Source organism: Ochotona curzoniae, unplaced genomic scaffold (genome assembly GCF_017591425.1).
Source record: "Ochotona curzoniae isolate NIBS_2020 unplaced genomic scaffold, NIBS_Ocur_1.0 contig_1014, whole genome shotgun sequence".
Classification (NCBI taxonomy): domain Eukaryota; kingdom Metazoa; phylum Chordata; class Mammalia; order Lagomorpha; family Ochotonidae; genus Ochotona; species Ochotona curzoniae.
Genome location: NW_024464920.1, coordinates 2,218,942 through 2,241,021, shown reverse-complemented (window position 1 = coordinate 2,241,021; position 22,080 = coordinate 2,218,942). Strand labels below are relative to the sequence as shown.

Genomic DNA, 22,080 nt, shown 5'->3' with positions numbered 1-22,080 from the left:
AACATTCTAGCATTGTTCGCTGAGACCACCCCAACCATCTATCATGTTCTATCAATGGGTCCTTTGTTCATGCATCTAATTCAGGGCTCTCCAGTCTACTTCATTAATCAATGTGTTTGTCTTTAAAATTCTTATTTTAAAAGAAGAAAGAGAGATCTTTCATTTCTCAAATGCCTGTAACAGCCAGGCTTGGGCTAGCCCTGAGCCAGGGGCTTGGCATTCAGTGTGGTGGTTCAGACTCCACTCGGGACACCCACATCTTACACTGCAGTGTCTGGCTTTAGTCCTGGCTCCCCAGCTTCTGATCCAGACTCCTACTGATGGATTCCCTGCCACTCACACGGGAGTCCCAGGTTCAGTTTCAGACTCCTGGCTTCAGCCTAGTCAGGCACTCGCTGCTGTAGGTGCCTGAGCAGTGAACCAACAGAAAGAATAACATGCTCTCTTTCAAAATGAACTGAAAATTTATAAACTTATTTGTACAGCGAGGAGCCAAGAACTTAATCCAGGTCTCCCACACAGACAGCAAGGACCAAGTACCTGAGCCACCACTGGTTGCCTCCCAGGACACAGATAGCAGGGTACTGACAGGAGTCAGGGACGGGGCTGGAATGCAGCCACTCTGACACGGGGTGTGGGCACCCCAGATACCTCAAACACCTGGTCACACAGTTTTTACTTATTTTTCCTGTTTTGCTAAACTGGAAAAGGATTCCAGGGCATTGATAAAGAAAACCAGTTCTTTTCAACCTTTCAAATAATTTATAGTTTATTCTTGTGAACACTTTAGGTAGAGAAATACATGTGTGTTGAGACTGGCGTGGTGGTTCAGCAGGCTGATCATCATCTAGCTGCACGCGGGATCCCATGTGCGCACAGGCTCCTGTCCTGAGCAAGAAGCTCTCGCTCCGGGCTTCCCATCAGCTCAGCTCTGGCTACTGAGGCCATTTAAAGAGCAGGAGATCTCTCTCTCTCTCTCTCTCTCTCTCTCTCTTTCTTCTCTCTCCTTCGCTCTGTAAAGCTGCCTTCTCAATAAAAATAAATAAATACAAATAAAAGATGTATTCTTTTAAATACATCTTTGCTAACGTTGATTTTATATTTTCCTTTCCAATGCATTTTTCTTAATTGTCCCTGGTCCTTGACGATTTTCAATGGCATCTTTTATCTTTAAAACCTAGACACACATCTTGCCCTTCTCCAGTTATAAATTCCCTTTTACATTTGCTGTTTCCATCTTCTTCCTGAAAGGCAGTATCTAAAACTTTGGACCCTGACACCTGGAATTCTTGAGACTTAAAGCCCTGTGAACTCACGAAAACCAACTGCTGTGTGAAAAGCTGTGCTCACCATGGCTACTTCAATAAAACTGAAAGAACTCTGTCACACACACAGCAGTCTAACTAATCCATTGATAATGAACTTCATCTAGTACTAAGGAAAACAAAGCTCCTCTCCTGGGTCAGTTACACAAGTCCAACTACCATTTGGTTGTATCTTGAGATTTGAAAAACACTACCGATTCTGGCAGTCATATAACTTTACTACGTACCTGTTTTTCATCAGCCGTATTTCTCTTTTCAACTGGGGGTCATCTGTCTTAGCTGCCTGAGATGTCAGTGTCAGCGGTGACGTCATCACCACAGTCTGTGGCAGTGAAGTAGCTGAGGGTGTGGTCCGGATCTGGTATGTCTGCATGTCTCCCGATGCAGCTGTGTGACCCAAACAGCGAGTTAACTGACAAGCTGGGAGAGGATTCTGGGACACTTGATACAGGCACATAAACATACTTACTCTGCACCACCACCTGGTTGCTGGGCACAAGAATCTGCTGTCCATCAGAGGTCTGCGCATACTGGAGAATCGTCCCTTGCTGAGCACTGCCCGAATTTGTCATGGTCAATGTCTGCAGGCCCTGTATGCCATCTGTGCCTGGACTGGCCAGCTGTAAGGCTCCATTTGGGGCAATAGCAACTTTAACCAAAGAGAGAAAATAGCATTTGTGAGGCTATAAACAAATTAGTTAAAGGAGTAAAAAAAAAAAAAGTAAATACTAGAAAACACAAAGCAGCTCTGAATGCAGTTCTACTAGGTCACGGTTGATTGCCTTGAGTAACTATACATAAAAGCAATAAATGAAATTTTAAAATAAATGTTTATAGTTCAAAAGTACTACCTTGAATTTGGTCTTATACTGCGTAATACATTGTTCAAAGACAGCCTATTTTGGAGGTAGCATCACAGCTCAACAGGCTAATCCTCTACCCTGTATCCCAATGGCACCTGATTCTACTCCAGCTGTTCTACTTCCCATCCGGGTCTCTGTTTATGACCTGGCAAAGCAGCAGAGCACAGAACAGTCCTTGGGACTCTGTGCCCTTGTGGGAGAGCTGAAGCGGCTCCTGGTTCCCAGCTCTGAGCAGCTCAACTAAGCTCCGGCCACTGCGTTCACCTGGGAGTCAATCAACAGATGGAAAACATCTCATCTCTCCTCTCTGTAATCTGCTTTCCAAACGAAAATAAATTTCTTAGTTTTTTTTCTAAAGTGGCCGATTTTGGAACCCACGGAACACTTCATACTAATTGCCAATGTTGTCTCAGCAGTACTAGGGCATTAGAGCAAGATACCAACTTCTAACTGCTAAGGAAAATAAAAAATAATTAAAAACTGGACTATACATTTTAAACATTAAAAAGATCACAACTGAAAAATACGTAACAGGTAAAGTTTGCCCATGGACAAAAGTTCAAACTGAACAAAAGCTTCTATAATTCTTAGATCAGCGTGGAATCTCATCGTTCACTGCCTTGGGAAGCACCAACAGGGCCAAGTTCCCAGGGAGTCACTTTACAGATTACGTTACTTAGCTCCTCACACACATTTTTCACTTATGTTTTCCTTGCAGTTCTTGTGTGAAATACCAAACAGGAGGGCAAAACAAACAAACAAACAAAAAAACCACCACCTGTCTAAGCATTTAAATAAGCCCCTTCAGAAACCAATGCGCCGCCTCTGTTCCTCTTTTGAAATCATAACTATGCAAGACTCTGCTATCCTTTTGAGCTTCTGCTACCAGGAAACCAAAATTTACTTGTGAGTATTTTGTGTATTTAAGTAAAAAAATAATTTTTACCAGAAATTTCTCATTATCCCCTACGTACATCCATTGTTTAGACCACTTATAAAAGTTGCCGAAAAAAACAAAATTAAAAGATGTCATTGTGGTATCAAAGAAAGTTTAAAACCCATGCATAGCTTTTTCATAATATGTAAATTTCAATCACTTTCTAAATACTGCTCAAGCATACTTTTTTAAAACTTTTATACCAAAATAATCTTTTAATTGCATTTTCCCAAAATTTTTTTAAACACTCATGTGACTTAAAATATAAAGATTCATTACAAATTTTCAGATGCAATAGTTTGAAATTAAATTATTAGTTACAATGCCTCATTGCAACATGTATGCTTTATAAAGATTGTGAGAGGGCCTGGCATGGTAGCCTAGCAGCTAAAGTCCTCACCTTGCACATGCTGGGAACCCATATACTCACTGGTTCTAATCCCAGCAGCTCCACTTCCCATCCAGCTCCCTGCCTGTGGCCTGGGAAAGCAGTCGAGGACGGCCCAAAGCTTTGGGACCCTGCACCTGCATGGGAGACCCAAAAGAGGCTCCTGGCTCCTGGCTTTGGATCGGTTCAGTTCCAGCTATTGCGGTCACTTGGGGAGTGAATCATCGGACATTTTCTGTCTCTTCTCCTCTCTATATATCTGACTTTGCAATAAAAATAAATGTATCTTAAAAATAAAATCTGGAGAAAAAGTATATTTTGGTACAAAAACTGTGAAATCTATACATAGCTTTTATTGTTGTTTTTAATTTACTTTTGCATAGTTCATAGCACAGTTTCCAAAAACAGTTTGAAGACTGATGATATGTAAGAATTTTAAAATTTTTTCTATTTGACCAAAATAAACATCTCTTGGTCTTTGCCCCATGAATTTTTTTTTTTTTTTTTTTTACATTTACTTTTATTGGAAAGGCACATCTACCAAAAGAAAAGACAGAGAAAGATCTTCCATCTGCTGATTTCCCAGGCCACAGGCAGGGATCTGGATGGGAAGTGGAGCAGCTGGGATACAAACCAGTGCCCGTATGGGATCCCAATGTGTGCAGGAGAGGGTTTAGCCACTCGGCCATCATGCCGGGCCTCCCCATGGACTTTTAAAGCACTTGTGTGTATTTTAAAATCATGCTGTAGATTATGGTGCTCTAACATCTGGCTATTTAAATTAACTGAAATCAAACAAAGATTCTTCAGTGTCACCAGCTTTTTCAGTCCCATGGTTACTGTACTGCCAATGATCATAGGAAGGCCTACTTGTATAATATACACTAGTGCAGATTGGATTTATTTAAATTATAACATGTGAAATTAGTCTGAGGTTCTATCTGTTCTTCATACTTTTTCAAGACTCATTCACTTATTTGAAAGACAGTTACCAAGAGAGAAAGGGAGAATCTTTTAAAATTTTTTAGGTTTTTTTATTATTATTATTTTTATTCTTTTCCATGATACAGATTTCTAACTTTAGGGATTCCCTTCATTCCCTCTCCATTTCCCCCCATATTATTACAGCAGTATAGTCCCTTTAGTAACAGCTACAAATTTAACATTCTATTTAGGTGCACATGACATTATAGACAAATATAGAAAATACAGCATAATATTGTCAAGGCATATTTAACTGTCTCACTGGCGTTCTCCTTTTATTCAGGAGCAGGTAGCAAAGACGCCCACTGCAATGTACCTTCACTTCCTGGTAAGCTAATCTCCATTACACAGTTCATCCATGGAATATGCATATATGTACTCTTCCACCTACATATCCACCTATTTTGTATTTTGCATGAATATTGCATTTTACCAGGGAGAACATAGGACATTTGTCCTTTTGGAGGCAGAGAGAATCTTCCATTTGTGGGTTTACCTCGCAGATGACCACAACAGCGAGAGCTGGACCAGAATGAAGCCAGGAGGCTCGTCCAGGTCTCCCATGTGGGAGCAGGGCCCAAGCGCTCAGGCCATCCTCTGCTCTTTCCCGGGCTATCAGCAGTAGCCAGATCAGAAGCGGAGTAGCTGGAAGTCAAACCGGTGGCCACTTGGGGATGGTGTCACAGGTGGAGGATTATACTTGCTATGCTATGGTGCTGACCCCTTAATTCTTATTTTTAATGGTCTTAGAATCATAAATCATACTGACAGATTATAATTTTTGATGCCTGTGTCCCATATCAAAGTGACAGTTCAAGATCACACTGCCCCACTTCCAGTCCAGCTTCCTGCAATGAGACGAGTCGTGTGGCTCAATCCCAGTGTTTGTGCAGAGTGCTTCATCGTACTGACGCAGCTAGGCCCTGATTCCTCAGGGTGGGCATGCCAGGAAGCACACTGACGAGCAACGGGAAACCTCGGATTCAAACTTCCTTACCCTCAAACTGAAAACTCAATGTTCATGTTTAATCTTGTATTATGTAACTAATCCAAATAGTAATTCCCACTGGAATTAAGGTCATGCACATAACTGGCCAGTGTCCAAGAGAACAGTTTAGTTTAAAACTGTATCTCTAGTTTCAGACCAGTTTAATTTTGAGTCTTGGCTAGATCAGCTTAAAGAGTGGCACAGTCAGGGCTGGCGCCATGGTAGAGCATGCTAATCCTCACTGTGTGGCACTGGCACCCCATACGGCGGTCATGTCCTGGCTGTTCCACTCCTGCTCCGCCTCTCTGCTTATGGCCTGGAAAGCAGCAGAGGATAAACAGCCAAAGGCCTTGGCCGCTTGCACTGACGTAGGAGACCTGGAAGAAGGTCCTGGCCGCTGGCTTCAGCTCAGCTCAGCTCTGGCTGCTGGGACAACCTGGGGAACGAACCAGCAGACGGAGGATCCCTCTGTCTTCCTCTTTCTCTAACTCTTTCAAGTAAAATAAATCTTTTAAAAAATGAAAACTAAAAAGTGGTATAATTCACTGTCCTTTAAGTACTTTGACTTTTTGGGCTTCAGTTTCCTCATAAAATGATAACATTGGGAAGTTGTAAGAAGTGAATGAAGAGAAAAACTGAAAAAGCACATATATCAAAATATTATACTTGAACAATCATCGCTGTCCAAGTCTGACACTCTTTCTACACAGCACTTGTAACAGAACAGCTAACTGTGCACAAGGAATAAACTCTGATCCATACTGTACTGTCCGCTGCTCGTCTGATAGATGGATGTGGGCACCGACATAGACGTGACGGCGGACACGCCGGGGTTTTCTCCGTCTCCTTTTCTGCCCCGTGTATCTTCAGAAGATAGGTCTTTTAAAATTTTTCTGTTGGTAAATAGAACTGTATTAATGTTGGTAATATTAAGAATTTAATTGCTCTCCAGCTTTTATAAGATGAAACCGCCACCCCTTTCCCCATCTCAAGCTACAACAATGTACTGCCACCCGAGCTCCCACGCCAAGAGATGCTGTTTGTAACCATCGCTTACGAGCACCGGAAAGGGACGCCAGTGCACACACACCACGCAGGGCCTCGCTAGGGACAAGGCTCTACGAGACGCAGGGTCTTCACCTATCAGAGAGACTCTGCTTCAGACATGCCACTAACAGGTGCTGCTCTTCCGCACATGAGTGTCAGCGACCTCCGTTTACCAAGATGACAATTCCATCTTCCAACTCTAACGGGGGAACTACACAGTTCTAAGGCGCAAGATTGAAAAGATCACCATCTTTTTTTTAAAAAGATTTATTTATTTATTGGAAAGTCAGATATACAAAGAGGAGGAGAGACAGAGAGGAAGATCTTCCGTGCGATGATTCACCCCCCAAGTGACCGCAACAGCTGATGCTATCTTGATCCGAAGCCAGGAGCCAGGAACTTCCTCCGGGTCTCCCACGCCAGTGCAGGGTCCCAAAGCTTTGGGCCATCCTCGACTGCTTTTCCAGGCCACAAGCAGGGAGCTGGATGGGAAGGGGCTGCCAGGATTAGAACCAGCACCCACATGGGATCCCGGCGCATTCAGGGCAAGAACTTTAGCCACTAGGCCATGCCGCCAGGCCCCAAAGATCATCATCTTAAATGCATGAATATTAAATGCATCAATAGACTTAAAGAAGTAAATGTGGGCCCGGCGCAGAAGCCGAGTGGCTAAAGTCCTTGTCTTGCATGTGCCAGGATCCCATATGGGTACTAGTTTGTGTCCTAGCTGCTCCACTTCCCACCCACTTCCCTTCTTGTGGCCTGGGAAAGCAGCTAAGGATGGCCTAAGGCTTTGGGACCCTGCACCCGCGTGGGAGACCCAGAGAAAGTTCCTGGCTCCTGGCTTCAGATCTGCTCAGCTGTGGCCACTTGGGGAGTGAACCAGTGCATGGAAGATCTTTCTGTCCATGTATCTGCTTTTCCAATACAAATAAATCTCTGAAAACAAAACAAACAAAAATGAGGTAAATGTGACTCTGAGTAAGTATAATGTGATTCATGGAAGGCTTAAGGGAGAGAAAGATATTCCTGTCGGAAAAAGGGTCTCCCAGGACACCTGGGGGTAGGGAGAAGCAGCAGCAAATGAGCATTATTTGCTCATGGGGAAAAAAATTAAAACAACTAAAATACTCACTCTAAATCCATGGTCATCATAGAAGAAAACGAGAGAATCACCGGGCAGGCATTTTACGCAGTGGTCAGGCAGCAGTGCGCGTGCCCACGTCTCCTATCACAGCGCTGGTTCATTCCCAGAGGGCTGTGCTAGCCGGGGCTGAGCCAAGCCGAAGCTGAGAGCTTCAGCCTGGTCTTGCACGCAGAGGGCAGGGGCCCAGCACACGTGCCACCTTCTGCTACTTCCCCCAGGCACGCCGGCAGGGAGCTGGACTGGAACGTGAGCCATCGCCCGTGTGGGATGCCGGGGGCGCAGGCAGCAGCTCTCCCTGCTGCATCAGCATGCAGCTCTCCTCAATTCCCTCATCTCCAGTTCTGTACTGAACACATCTACCCAAGGAGCACTTCAACCTGAAATACATCTGAGAAGGGCCAGGCATCCTCTCATTTCTGAACTATCAGCTCCATTCTTCCAACCGCTAAAATTAAAAAATGGGATCATCTTGTATATTGTTCACAATCTATATTCAAATACTTGTCCCCGTGTTAAACCCGCACCAGCATCTGGCCGCCCCCGCCGATGCGGTCCCATCCATGCTCCCACACCCCCTCCTTGACACACCAGTCCCTCTGATCTGCTGCTGCTGTGACTCTGTCCCCTGCACTGCACCCCTCCTGCTCCCGTCACTCTGCAGAGGCCGCCCAGCTCAGAATATTCCCATGACCTCTCACTGCCACACAAGCAATCCCCTGCGACCTGCTCCGGCTGCTCTTGTCTGGCAGCAGCGCTGTAAGTTAGTCTGTTCACAGAACCAGCTGTCAGTTATGGAATTAGTTTTCTCCAGGTCTTTTTTTTTTTTCCAGAAAACAGCTTTAACATACAATTCATTTAATTGCTTAAAGCCTAAAATTCAGTGTTTTTGTTATATTCATATGGATGCACCACCATTACCACAATTTTAGAATAATTACTGCCCCCACAAAACCCAGCACCTGTACACATATAATCTCTATTCTCCTCTGCCCTCCCCAAGCTCTAAGCAACCCTGCATGGACTTTGTAGATTCCCCTAGTGTTTTTTTTTTTTTTTTAAGATTTATTTAAGTTTATTGGAAAGGTGGGTATACAGAGAGGAAGAGAGTCAAGAGAGGAAGATCTTGCATCTGATGGTTCACTCCCCAAGTGACCGCAGCAGCTGGAGCTGAGCCAATTCGAAGCCATAAGAAACTTCCTCCAGGTCTCCTGCACGGGTACAGGGTCCCAAGGTCTTGGGCCGACCCTGACTGCTTTCCCAGGCCACAGGCAGGGAGCTGGATGGGAAGCAGGGCTGCTGGGATTAGAACCAGAGCCAATACGAGATTCTGGAGCATTCAAGGCTTTTTTAGCTGCTCAGCTACCACACCAGGCCTTAGTTTTATATTAAGGTTCATTCATATTGCAACATATGAATACCTAATTATTTTCCAATATTAAATGATTTTGTCGATTCATCAGCTGATGGACACTTCTTGTATTTACACGTCTAGCTGATGGGCTAGGCACCATAGCCTGGTGGCTAAAGTCCTCACCTTGCACGCGCTGGGATGGCAGTTCCAATGGGTGCCAGTTCCAATCCCAGTGGCTGTGCTTCCCATCCAGCTCCCTGCTTGTGGCCTGGGAAAGCAGTCAAGGACGGCCCAAAGCCTTGGGACCCTACACCCGCGTGGGAGACCTGGAAGAAGCTCCTGGCTTCAGATCAGCTCAGCTCCACTGCGGCCACTTGGGGAGTTAACCATGGATGGAAGATCTTTCTCTGTCACTCCTTCTTTCTGTAAATCTGACTTTCCAATTAAATACATACATATATATATATATATATATATATAAAATCTTGTGTTTCTGGCTGATATAAACAATGCTGCTATGAACATTCTTGTGAGTTGTATGCAGATGTTTCTGATTATCTTGAGTAAGTGCCAACACTTGAATGGCGGGCCTGATGGTATCTTACCAATCTGCAGAGCTGTGAGCCTGTTTCTATTGCAGCCTGAGTTCCCATTCTCACCAGTAACGTGGGAATGCTCTAACTGCTACCACACACTCATCAATACTTGTCACTTTATTTTTTTTAAAGACATTCGATGGGTGTGAAGTGGCATGTCATGATTTTGATTTGCATTTCGCTAATGATCAATGATGCTAAATAACTTTTATATGTTATTGGTCATTTGTGTACTCTTCAGAGAAATGTTTACTTGAATCCTTTGTTTATAAAACTGTGTTACATTAACAGTCAGCAGATAAATGACCAAGGGATCTTTATATTTTTTACATCTTTTTAAATTTTCATTAATTCGTTTTCAATGCATAAATACTATGCTCTTGCTGAACTGGTACCTTTCCAATAAATATTTGACTTTACACCTAAACATTCTATACATGACTATGAATTACTGTTTTCTTTTCTGGACTCTATTGTATTTTTAAATTATTTATTCCTATTTATTTTTTACTGATTTATCTATTATTTGTCTAATTCTTATTTAATAATTTAATTTAAAAGGCAGAGTTATAAAAAGGGAAGGAGAGACAGTGAGACAGGGTTTCCATCCATTGATTCACTTAGGAAACAGCACAATGGCCAGGTCTGGGACAGGCTAAAGCCAGGGGCCAGGAGCGTCTTCTGCGTCTCCTACGAGGGTGTAAGGCTCAAACACTTGGACCATTCTCCACTGCTTTCCAGGCATACTGGCAAGGAACCGGATCGAGAGTGGAACAGCCAGGGGCTAGACCACTGCATCACTGCCACGTGTGAAACCCAGAAAGGTTATGGGCAACCCAGGCTAGGCCGTAACACCCACTGGCAAGTGCCAGGACTGGATATGAGTCCTGCCAGGCTGGTCTGCAGTGCCCCAACCAAGTGCCAAGACTGAATAGAGTCTTGCCAGGCTGGTCTGCAGTGCCCCCAGTCGAGTGCCAGGACTGAATACTGAGTCCTGACGGGCCGGACTACAGTGCCGCCAGCCAAGTTCGTGACCCAGGGCCGAGAACATATCCTGGCAAAGAAACTGTGGACACTCCCCGCTAAGTGATCATGAGAGGCAGGGCTGGGAGCAGGCCAGGCAGAACAAAGCAATAGCAGCAGATGGCATATGGGTAGGCCGGGTCTAGAAGCAATTCAGGACAAGCTAAGCTGCAGTATGAACAGGTGCACACGAGAGCCAGATGGGATGTGGGACAGGCCGGGACGGGACAGGCCAGGACAGGGCATATGCTGACATATGCAAAAATCTGGCTGGTGGTGGAACTGATCAGACAGCTGCATACACTGGTATGGTGTTAACTGGTGCAGGTGACAAACTGAATCTGCACTAGCTGGGGCAGAGAAGAGCTAAGTTTTAGGTCACTCTAGGGGAGGTTTCTCAGGGGCCTCCTCAACTAGATAGTTGGACTCAAACCCCAGCCACAGGGGAAAAATCACAGTATCTGTGCTATGACTTGGCGTGTACATACTGCTGATGCCTGTGCAGAGGACAGCATGACCAGATATACACAGGGGACATGAGAGCCAGCTTATCTAAGCCAGCACAGAATTTCAAGGGTCTCATCAGAGGATGCAAAACAACTCTCCTGGCCAAGCTTTGCAGCAAGTGGCAGGGTGTGTGGATTTGATCATAGACCCTGAAAGCTATTCCCAGTCCTTGGGCTGACATGATGGCTCAATCAGCTGATCCTCTGCCTGCAAATGCCAGCATCCCAGATGGGCGCTGGCTCGGGTCCTGGCTGCTCCACTTCTCATCAGCCTCCCTGTTTACAGCCTGGGAAGCAATAGAGGATGGCCCAAAGCCTTGGGATCCTGTAGCCACACAGGAGGCACAGAGGCGGCTCCTGGATCCTGGGATCTGTGGCCATCTGAGGAGTGAACAGATGAGGGAAGTTCTTGCTCTCTTTCCTTCTCTCTACAAATCTGCATTTCCAATAAAAATATCTTTTAAAAAGAAAAAAAAAAAGATTTTTCTCAACCCTGGTGCAATGAAGCTGACCATGTCTCCTAACTATCAAAACCACTCAAAATAACACCCTTAGAGCATTCTTCCCGACCGGGGCCTTTAAGGCCACTTGCCCACCCCCAGGTGCTGATGTGATCTGACAGCAAGGAGCAGCGCTCTCCCCTCTCCCCTTGTGAACACAGGAGGAACAAAGGAAAAAGAACTGAAACACTTTCTCCACCCACCTTCTTCCATACCTCAACTCTCCCCACCCTAACTGGAGATCTACATGGGTGTGCATCCCTCTCAACCATACAAACACTATTAAACATAAAATTAAAAATTTAGAAAAACAGAAAGAGAAAGTGGAACAGTCTGGACTTAAACTGGCACTTTTAAGAGATCCCAGCCCTGCAGGTGGCAGCTTAACCATCTGCGTCCCAATGCCAGCCTCCAGAGGGAGGGAGCACGGGAGGGACCTTCTATGCAGTTTTACTCCCCAGATGGCTGCAGTAGCCAGATTAAGCCAGGCTGAAGCCAGGAGCCAGGAGCCTCGCCTGAGTCTCCCACACAGCTGGCTCTTTCTGGGCCCTAGGCAAGGCTGGTATTGCAGGCAGTGGGTTTACCTGCCACTCTACGGCCAGTCCCGGCAGTGATTGCATTGTAGTTTATCCTGTTCAGGGTTTATGAGATCTTTTAACGCCTGGAGAGATGTCTTTCACCATATTTGGGGCTTTTCCTAGATAACTTTTTCAAACATTTTTGTCTACAACAGGCTTTTCACTCTTCCTTCTGACTCCAAAGTGTTAGAACTTTTGATGTTGTCTAATAGGTCCCCAAACATTAATTTTTTCTTTCAATCTTTTTCATACCTATTATTCAGATTAGATTTTGGTCATCAAACAACCTTTGAAATGGACTGCTTTTCTCCTAGTGAACACATTCAGTGGGATTTTCTATTTCCATAATTTCTTAGCAATAAAATATTTATTTTGCTCTCTTCACATCCTCTACTTTTTTGCTAAGAGTTTGTAATTTCCCCTTTATTTCAAATAGATTCATCCTTACTTGCTGGAAGATTTTTTTGCTTTGTTTTTATTGTTTGTAAGATTTATTTATTTACTAGAAAGAGTTATTGGGCCTGGCACTGTGCCCTGGCTGTTAAAGTCCTCACCTTTCACACACTGGGATCACATATGGGCGCCAGTTCTAATCCCAGCAGCCCCGCTTCCCACCCAGCTCCCTGCTTGTGGCCTGGGAAAGCAGTCAGGGTCGGCCCAAGACCTTGGGACTCTGCACCCGTGTAGGAGATCCGGAAGAAACTCCTCCTGGCTTATGGCTTCAGATTGGCTCAGCTCCGGCCACTGAGGTCACTTGGGCAGTGAACCATCGGATGGAAGATCTTCTCCGTCTCTCCTCCTCTCTGTATAGCTGACTTACCAAGAAAAACAAATCTTAAAAAAGAAGAAGAAAAGAAAAGAGTTTCTCTCTACCAGTGTACACCAGAAACGGCCCCAATGCCAGGGTTAGGTCAGGCCAGAGCCAGGAGCTTCTTGAAGCCTTCCCGCGGCAGCAGGAGCCCAAGGGCTTTCTGCATCTCCCACGGCTTTCTCAGGTACATTAGCAGTGATCTAGATTGGCAGTGAAACAGACTGGACTAACACTGGTGCCATATGAGATGCCAAACGCTGGCCATGAACATTTTAATAACGGCTCCTTTACCCTCTATCACAGAACTTCAATAACCCTGTTGTCTAAATGTCTTGTACTGGGCATACCTCACTGTTTGGAAATCATTAACTTTTCATTTATGTTCTTTCAGTGATTACCTCTAGCAGACTAACTTAAACCTCAAGATAATCAATTTAAGACACTAATAGGTCATTCCTGCCTGGTATATTTCTATTTTGGTTTTTAAGTACCCAAATTAATAATTACTGTTAGTGTCCTAAAACATCAACACCAACAACTTCTTCCTTACATTCACATTCTTTCTATTTGGTTTCACATTCTTTCTTCTTCAAATATACCATTAAGTACTCTTAAGTTAGTTTAAAATGAGTTTTCCTTCACCAATCATCTTTGATTGCTCAGATGGGTATATACTTTCCCTTAAAGATCTGTTAATGTAGAGGCGAGCATTGTGGCTTCGTGGATTAAGCTGCTGATTGATATTAGCATCCTATATCATGAGTGCTGAGCCTTGGCTGCTCCACTTCTGATCCAGCTTCCTGCTAATGCCCCGGGAAGGCAGCAAATGACACTCCAAATGGGAGACCAGAATGAAGTTGCTGGCTTCACAGCCTGGCCCTGCTCCAGCCACTGTGGGCCATTTGGGTAGTCAACTAGCCAAGGCAAGCTCTCTTTCTCTCTTTCAAATTGAAATAATAGTAAATGCTTTAGTCCACTGTTTCTTGTTTCCTTAATGGTTGCTCCTTTCAAAGTAACCTGCCTGTTTTTTTGCTTTTTTAAAAAAGCTTTTATAATCCTGTTTATCTGTGCTATTCTCCAGTTCTGCATCACCAGATACATCTGGATGTGGGTGTATGTTATCTTGTTAGGAACCCTGCTTTCAAAAGCTAAGGAACTCATGTCTTGATTCATGTCTTACATATCACTTTTTTGTTTTGGGCCCAGCATGGTAGAATAATGGCTAAAGTCCTTGCCTTGCATGTGCTAAGATCCAATATGGCTGCTGATTTGTATCCCGGCAGCTCCACTTCCCATCCAGCTCCCTGCTTGGGACCTGGGAAAGCAGTCTATGATGGCCCAAAGCCTTGGGACCTGCACCTGCGTGGGAGACCCAAAAGAAGTTAAGCAGTTCCTGGCTCCTGGCTTCAGATTGGCTAAGCTCCAATCATAACAGCTGCTTGGGGAGGGAAGCAGCAGAAAGATAATCTTTCTGTCTCTCCTCCTCTCTGTATATCTGTCTTTCCAATAAAAATAAATAACTCTTAAAAAAAATTTCAATCTCTCTCTCCCTTTCTGTAACTCTGCCGTCAAATAAATATGCATAAGCATATACATTTATATAATATATATTGTATATATTTAATTCATTTGAAAAGCAGTGAGAATGGGACACACGTTACGACTGAGCAGGTAAATTGCCATCTTGGCACCAGCTGAAGCCCCAGCTGCTACACCTCTAAGCCAGATGCCCGGGTAGCAGCCTGGGAAAAGCAGCAAACAGATGTCAAGTACTTGGGCTCCGGCTACCCACAGGGGAGACCCGGGCGAGGCTCCTAGCTCCTGGACGTAGCCTGGCCCAGGCATGGATGTCACAGTCATCTGGAGATTGCATCAGCACATGGAAGCTCAATCCCTCCCTCTCTCTACCTGTGGCTCTTTCAAACAAGTAAGTAAATAAAAGGCACTGAACAAGGGCTGGACAGAAGTTGTCCTCCATCCGCTGACTTGCTCAGCACACGCCCTCAGGAGCCAGGATTAGGCCAGGAACCCCATGTAGGTCTTGCACACACTAGTGCACTGTCTGCCACTTCCTCGCTGCACTGGAGCAAGGTGGAGCAGAAGTGCATGAGCCTGGCCCCGAACCAGGAAGTGCAGTATGGGATGCAGGCATCCCTGGCCCGCAATCCTTCTTCATGTGTCTTATATTCTAATCATCACAATTCTAGACTGTTTCATTGTCTGAAGTTGTTCTAGGGTTTAATGCTTTTTATTGCCTCTGTTGCTGCTTGCTAATCATGATTCCTTTCAACCTTTTATGATTTTTTTTAATGTAAGCCCCTTCCAGAACTTATTTTTTACTACCAAAAATTCACAAACAATATTTTATCACTCATTGTTCAGTAGCATCCAGGTCAGTAATCAGTACTGCTATAAGTAATCTGGCTGCTGCTTACCATTCCTTGTTAAACCACAGCTTTCTCCTAAATCCCAGAACAGACCAGCTTCTTTCCCGTCACCTCATCTGTTACCATGATTATGCCATTGCCTCAGCCTTTTCTGCTGCCTCAGAAAACTCCTTTGTTCCCTCAACTCGTGGAAATAATCAGGATGGTAGTGACCAAGCCACATCGTCTATGCACTCTCTCCTGCACATTCCGCCCAACAGAACTGAGCCTGCGCCCTGTGCAGTTTGCTCCTCACGTCTAGCATCCTGCTGCTTCCGAGTCGGAAGACAGTGCTGCACCTCTTCCTGCTTCCCTTTCCTTCCACCTATCCAGTCAAAAGGCATGGACGGCTCCAAGCAGCTTCCAGTCCACCCACCTCACAGACCTCCCACACCCGTGACATCATCCAGTGTCTCAAAGGCCTTCTATCAATTAGCTGCGTTACTTCCAGCTCTCACTGAACACGTAATTACAGAGCTTGCTGCTGCCGTGAGGTGTGCATTCCGCTAGTTCCCGGGATCACAAACAGTCATACACGGACCAGGCCCTTAAGTAAGACAGAATTCCAACAGTGTAAGACAAAACCCAAATCAGAGGTCAGTAAAGGATATCATGCAAGAAAGGCCTGACCTGTTGCTGGGCTGTTGGAAGGAGGGACTCAGAAGGACCTGGCAAGCACATGCAGGCATTACGCAGAACAAAGCATTTCAGGCAGAGAAGCACAGAGGGAGAGAACAGAGGGCCAGAGTTAGGCAACAAAGAAAAGAAACTCAAGACAGTCCAGTTTCAAAAGTTTACAGCTCTGTAAACTTATTTCAAATTACTACTAAAATAACTACGGAAAATAAAAACCTCATTCTTTACCAGAATATTAATCTAAATTTTTCTTCAGCACAGCAACTAGAGCCCTTTGACCGTTCTTACACGAACATAGCTCCCTCTTAGCTTACACAACACCGTTTGAGTGATGCTGCGACACAGGGGCACCTACCTGTAAGACGGCCGCCGTGCCAGGATCCCGTGGGCTTTCTGGGAGGAGCCTATGCTGTCCGACGAGTCCTGAGACTCCTCACTTTCAGATAAAGATGATACCTTAAAAAAAAGGGAAATGACTTTAACATGAACAATACAGATAGAGAGAGAAACCAATTTCTATTGGAAAACCATGTCTCCTGCTGCTTATTTACTTCCATATTGAATCTAACATTTAAAACAAAAAACAAAAGGAAAAGAACAAAGTTCCTCCCAGGAGTCCAGACTAACAAAACCAACATATAACACAGCAGGCCTTGAGCTAAGACAAACTCTATCCTCCACGCACAGCAGTACTGTTCCGCTAGGATTCACATGAGCAGTCTCCCCGTCATGTCCACTCCAGTCCTACATGGACAGATCCGACTCAAACATGTGTGTCTTTGTAATCACCGAGGCTGTCTGAAAGCCCATGACAGCCACCTGCTGACACTGGGCAAACTGCTGAAGATCCCGGAATGCCTATCAGAGAGAAGGTCTGGGCTACCATAGCATTAGAAGCTCACACCACAGCTAACAGGCAACACAAAAAAAGGGAATTCACAGCAGAAATGAGGATTTAAAATTATTCCTGTTCACAGACAACATAATGCTACACAGAACCAAAGGTTTCACTAAAGAAACTACTGTAACTCTTAAGAGAGTTTGTCAGGACAGCAGGGTACAAAATGAATGACCTAAGTCGCCGACCTTAGTATACACAAATAACTTCATGGTTAAACAACTGTAAGTATAAGTGCTTTAAAACAGTGGAAAACAGTTTGCAGCATGGTAGCCTAGCGGCTAAATCCTCCCTTGTACCTGATGGGATCTCATACACATACCAGTTCTTATCCAGGTTCTCAACGTCCCATCCAGCTCCCTGCCTGTGGCCTGGGAAAGCAGTGGAGGACAGCCCAAAGCCTTGGACCCTGCACCTGCCTGGGAGACCTGGAAGAGGTTCCTGGCTCCTGGCTCCTGGCTTCGGCCTGGCTCAGCTCAACTCAGGCCATTGTAGCCATTTGGGGAATGAATCAGCAGACAGAAGACCTTTCTCTCTGTCTTTCCTTCTCTCTGTAAATCTGACTTTCCAATAAAATATTAAATTGAATTGAAATTGTGGAGAATAATCTTAAAATGCTTTGAAATAAACCTAACCACCAAAGACACAGAATATGTCTATGATGAAAATTAGAAAACATTAACAAAAGAAATAGAAGACATGAAAAAATGAAGAAATTTACCATGCTCCAGGATTGGAAGAATCTATATCATCAAAATATTCGTATTACCAAAAGTATCACACAGATTCAATGCAATCCCTACCAAAATTCCGACAACATTCTTCTCAGAAATATAAGAGATAATAGGAAACTAATCTGGAAAAAAGCAAAAGACCATGATTAGCCAAAGGAATCCTGAAGAATAAAAATCAAGCTGCAGCAATCACAATTCCAGACCTCAAGGCCTGCATCAGGGCGGTGGTCATCAAAACAGTCTGGTACTGGTACAGGAACAGAGATCAATGAACAGAAGAGAAACAGCAGAAGTGAGCCCACACACACACAGCCACTAACCTTCAACAAGAGGACTGAACATAGCCCAGGGAAAATGCTGATCTCCTCAACAGATGCTGTTGGGACAACTGGATAGCAGCCTGTCTGGGTTTTGGTCTGCTTCAGGCCCCAAGGTCACCCAGGGTGAGGCAATGGTGTTCCTTGGCCACAAGAAGCACTGAGAACAAGCTGGTGAGGAATATTTGTTGAGTCAGCCCAAGTCCAAGGTTTATGATGTCTAAGAAAAGAGATGGTAGGAGGGCGTTTTCAGGTATTCCTTCCCCCAATAGTGACACTGACTGGCTGAAAGGCACGCCTGATCCTACTGGCCTTCCAATCACATCAGAGATCACATTCCATATACAGGGTTGGAAGTCACACCCCAGACCAGGGTAGACAAACTCTAAGTCACGCCCTCCAGGTGGCAGGCAGAGACCTGGGATGATTTCCCACAAGCCTGCAGGAGCAAGACCTCCACGTCTCACATGATACAAAAATCAGCTTTAAATGGATAAAGGACCTAAATCTGCACCAAGAAAATATCAAACTACCAGAGGAAAACACAGAAAGCATCCTGAAGATACAGGCGCGGGCGAAGACTTTTTAGAAAAGTCACCAAAAGCATAGTCAAAGCCAAAAATAACTATATCAAACTAAGAATCTTAGGTACAGCAAAGGAGACAATCAACAAAGTGAAGAAGCAACCAACGGAACGGGAGAAAATTTTTGCACACTACACAACAGGGGACCTTACAAAAGGCTTCAGAAACTCAACAACAGCAAAACAAACAACCCTGTGAAGAAATGGGCAAAGGAGATGAAGAGGCATTTTCCAGAAGAACAAAATCAAATTGGCTAGCAGGCACATTAGAAAAAAATGCTCAGACTCCCTAGGTATCAGGGAAATACAAATAAAAAATACACTGCATTTCTACCTAACTCCAGTGAGACTGGCCTACATTTGGGAATCCACTAACACACCGCTGATGGGAACGTAGGCTGGTGCAACCACTATGGAAGCTAGTACAGAGTATTAAGATAACTAAAAATTGACCTGCTGTAGGACCCAGCTATCCCACTTCTGGGAATATATCCAGAGGAAAGGAAATCTGCAAATGAGAAAGTGACCTGCAATCAACAACAGAAGACATGGCAACAACTCCGATGCTCCTAGAAAGGAATGAAAAGGTAAAACTGTGGTAGCTATTCCACGGAGTATTTTTCAGCCATGAAAAACAATGAAATTCTACCACTTGTAACAAAATGATTCTTACTAGAGATCATTACGCTCAGTGAAACAAGCCAATCCCAAAAGGACAAATATCATACATTCTTTCTGATTTAAGAAACCTTCATGCAAAATACAAGATAATATCTCCACTCACGAACAAAGGAAGACTCCCAATAAAGCTGTCAAACGTACCTTGGTAACAGTATACTAGGCTTTCTACCACCGCATATTCCTACAATGCCAAATGGCATAAGACACTTAAATAGCAGATTGTTGCATTTCTGACTACTGCTGAAGGACTAAAATACTGTAATAATTTTCTTACATTTAATTTTTTATTATCATCATTCTATGATACAGTTCCATAGGCCCTGGGATTTCCCTTATCCCCTCCCCATTTCCCTCACCCATCACAGAGTTCCCCTAAATCATAAATATGGTATAGTTCTTCATACACAGTCATATGTCCATCATTGCGGGCATGGACAATGGCAGAGTCCAGCATCCTATTGTCAAGATATAATAAACAGTTTCATTTTAAGTTCATCTTCGTCTTGAAGTATGCATACTGCATTGTATCCTCACGTCTGAATATGACAGTCTCCAATACACAATTACTGTACATCCCCTTAAATGAAAAGCCACAATACAAAATCAACAACAGGAAGAAAAAAAAGAAACTAACAACACCATGGAGTTAAATAACATGCTACTGAATGACTAATGTGTCGCTGAAGAAATGAAAAAGAAAATCAAGAGCCTTCTTTAAGAAAATGATGCTACTGCATGATCGGTCACTGAAGAATTTAACCAGAAGGATGAAACTAAGCAAATCAAAACGCATGAGATATAATTTCCGCTGATCTTTGTTGCTGAAATGTGTCTCCTGTAGGCAACAAGTAGATGGGTTTTGTTTTTTAATCCGGTATACTAATCTATGGCATTTCATCGATGACATTTACATTCAGGGTTGATATGAATGCAGAGTAATTGGTCCTGTCATTTCAGCAATGGGTTGTTTATTGATTTAGTCTTCTGTTGTTATTTTACTGGGATGCTCTTCACATTTACCTGGTTGTTGTTTTGTTTTGTTTAGTTTTTTACTTTTTTTTTAATCACTAAGATATACAGAGAAGAGGAGGTACAGAGAGGAAGATCTTCTGTCCGATGATTCACTGCCCAAGTGACTGCAATGGCCAGTGCTGAACCAATCCAAAACCAGGAGCCAGGAACTTCCTCCGGGTCTCCCGTGTGGATACAGGGTCTAAGGCCGTCCTCAGCTGCTTTCCCAGGCCACAAGCAGGGAGCTGGATGGGAAGCGGGGCTGCTGGGATTAGAATTGGTGCCCATATGGGATCTCAGCATGTTCAAGCTGAGGACTTTAGCCGCTAGGCCACGGCACCGGGCCCTTGCTTTTGGTTTTGATGAGCATTATTCCTTTTCTCTGTCAAGGGAACATCTTGAAGTATCATTTATAGGTTTGGAAGAGGCATATTCCTTTAACTTTTCTTCACTGTGGAAGAATTTTATTTCATTTTCAAAGACAAAGGAAAGCTTTGCTGGTTAAATTCTCCTTGGCCAACAATTTTTTTCTTTTAGAATCTGGAATATGTCACTCCATTCTCTTCTTGCCTGTAGAGTTTCCCGTGAGAGGCTTCCTGCGAGTTTAACTGGCATTCCTTTATATGTCAGTTGATTTTTTTTCACATGGACATTTAAGAATCTTTTCTGTATATCCAACTGAAGAGAGCTTGATGATCATGTGTCGGTGAAGATCACTTTCGGTCAACCACGTCGGGAGTTCTGTGTCCCTCCTGGATGTTGTTTCCCAATTCTTCCTTAGATGACGGAAAATTTCCCTTATTATTTCATTAAATACATCTTTAATCCCAGCTTTTCTTTCTGCGCCTTCTGGGACTCCTATAACGCTTATATTTGGCCTCTTAATAGTGTCTTTCAATTCTTGAATACTTTTTTTGGCCTGATCCAGCTCTGCTTCCAGCTTGTTTGTTTCCCCCTGGTGACAGGAAATATCTTCTAATTTCGAGATTCTTCCATCTGTCTTCTTCATTCTATTTTGGAGACCCTCCACTGTACTTTTAATTTGCTTCACTGTATTCTTCATTTCTAACGTATCAGCTTTCATTTTATTAATTTCCTGTGTGACAAGTTCCTTAAATTCCTTGAATGCCTGCTTTATACACTTCTCATTGTTGATAAGAAGCTTTACAACAAGTATTTCGAATTCTGTATCCCTCATTTTCTCGATGTCTTCCTCAATTAACTCTGAGGTTGGCATAGAGTTTTGCTCCTTTGCAGGGGAATTTTTGCTAATATGCACTGCGTTTTGTCTCTTCTTTTGCTTTTGTTCATTGTACTTCTGGTTAGCAGAGTCTTCTCCTTGGGGCAGGTTTCTAAGCTTTGTCACCCACAGTCTACAATGCGATTTTACTTATTGCAGTTGGTACACAACTCCTTGTTTGCAGCCACTTGTGCCACAACCCTCCAGCGAGTTCCAGGTCTGGGTTCTTACGTTAGATTTCCACCATGGTCTCCATAGTCCCGGCTCCTGGCTCCCCAGTCTCCACCTCCTGTGATACCGTGCTGAGGCTGCACTGTTGTCTGTACAACCTTTCTCCCACTTCCGGTTGGAGCAGGTTCCAGGATTAGGGAGACACCAGGAGTCCTAGCTAGGTTGTTGGTGGTGCTGATCTTGCAGGAAACTGTTGGCTGTTAGGTCTGAGGGCCACAGACCTATTCTGACCCATTCAATGCCACAGTCGCACTTATTTTCTTGTGGGATCAATGCAAT

At 44.1% G+C, this 22,080-nt stretch overlaps 1 protein-coding gene across 1 annotated transcript in view; it reads right to left on the bottom strand.

Moving 5' to 3' along the window:
- Positions 1–22,080, bottom strand: part of ATF1 (activating transcription factor 1) — a 51,799-nt gene that overhangs the window by 5,796 nt on the left and 23,923 nt on the right. The window contains exons 3-6 of the mRNA XM_040979040.1: positions 16,462–16,562; positions 6,248–6,378; positions 1,795–1,974; positions 1,553–1,712 (exon numbers count right to left, since the gene is read on the bottom strand). Coding sequence (XP_040834974.1) covers positions 1,553–1,712; positions 1,795–1,974; positions 6,248–6,378; positions 16,462–16,562 — 572 coding nt within the window. The remainder of the gene's footprint in view (positions 1–1,552; positions 1,713–1,794; positions 1,975–6,247; positions 6,379–16,461; positions 16,563–22,080) is intronic.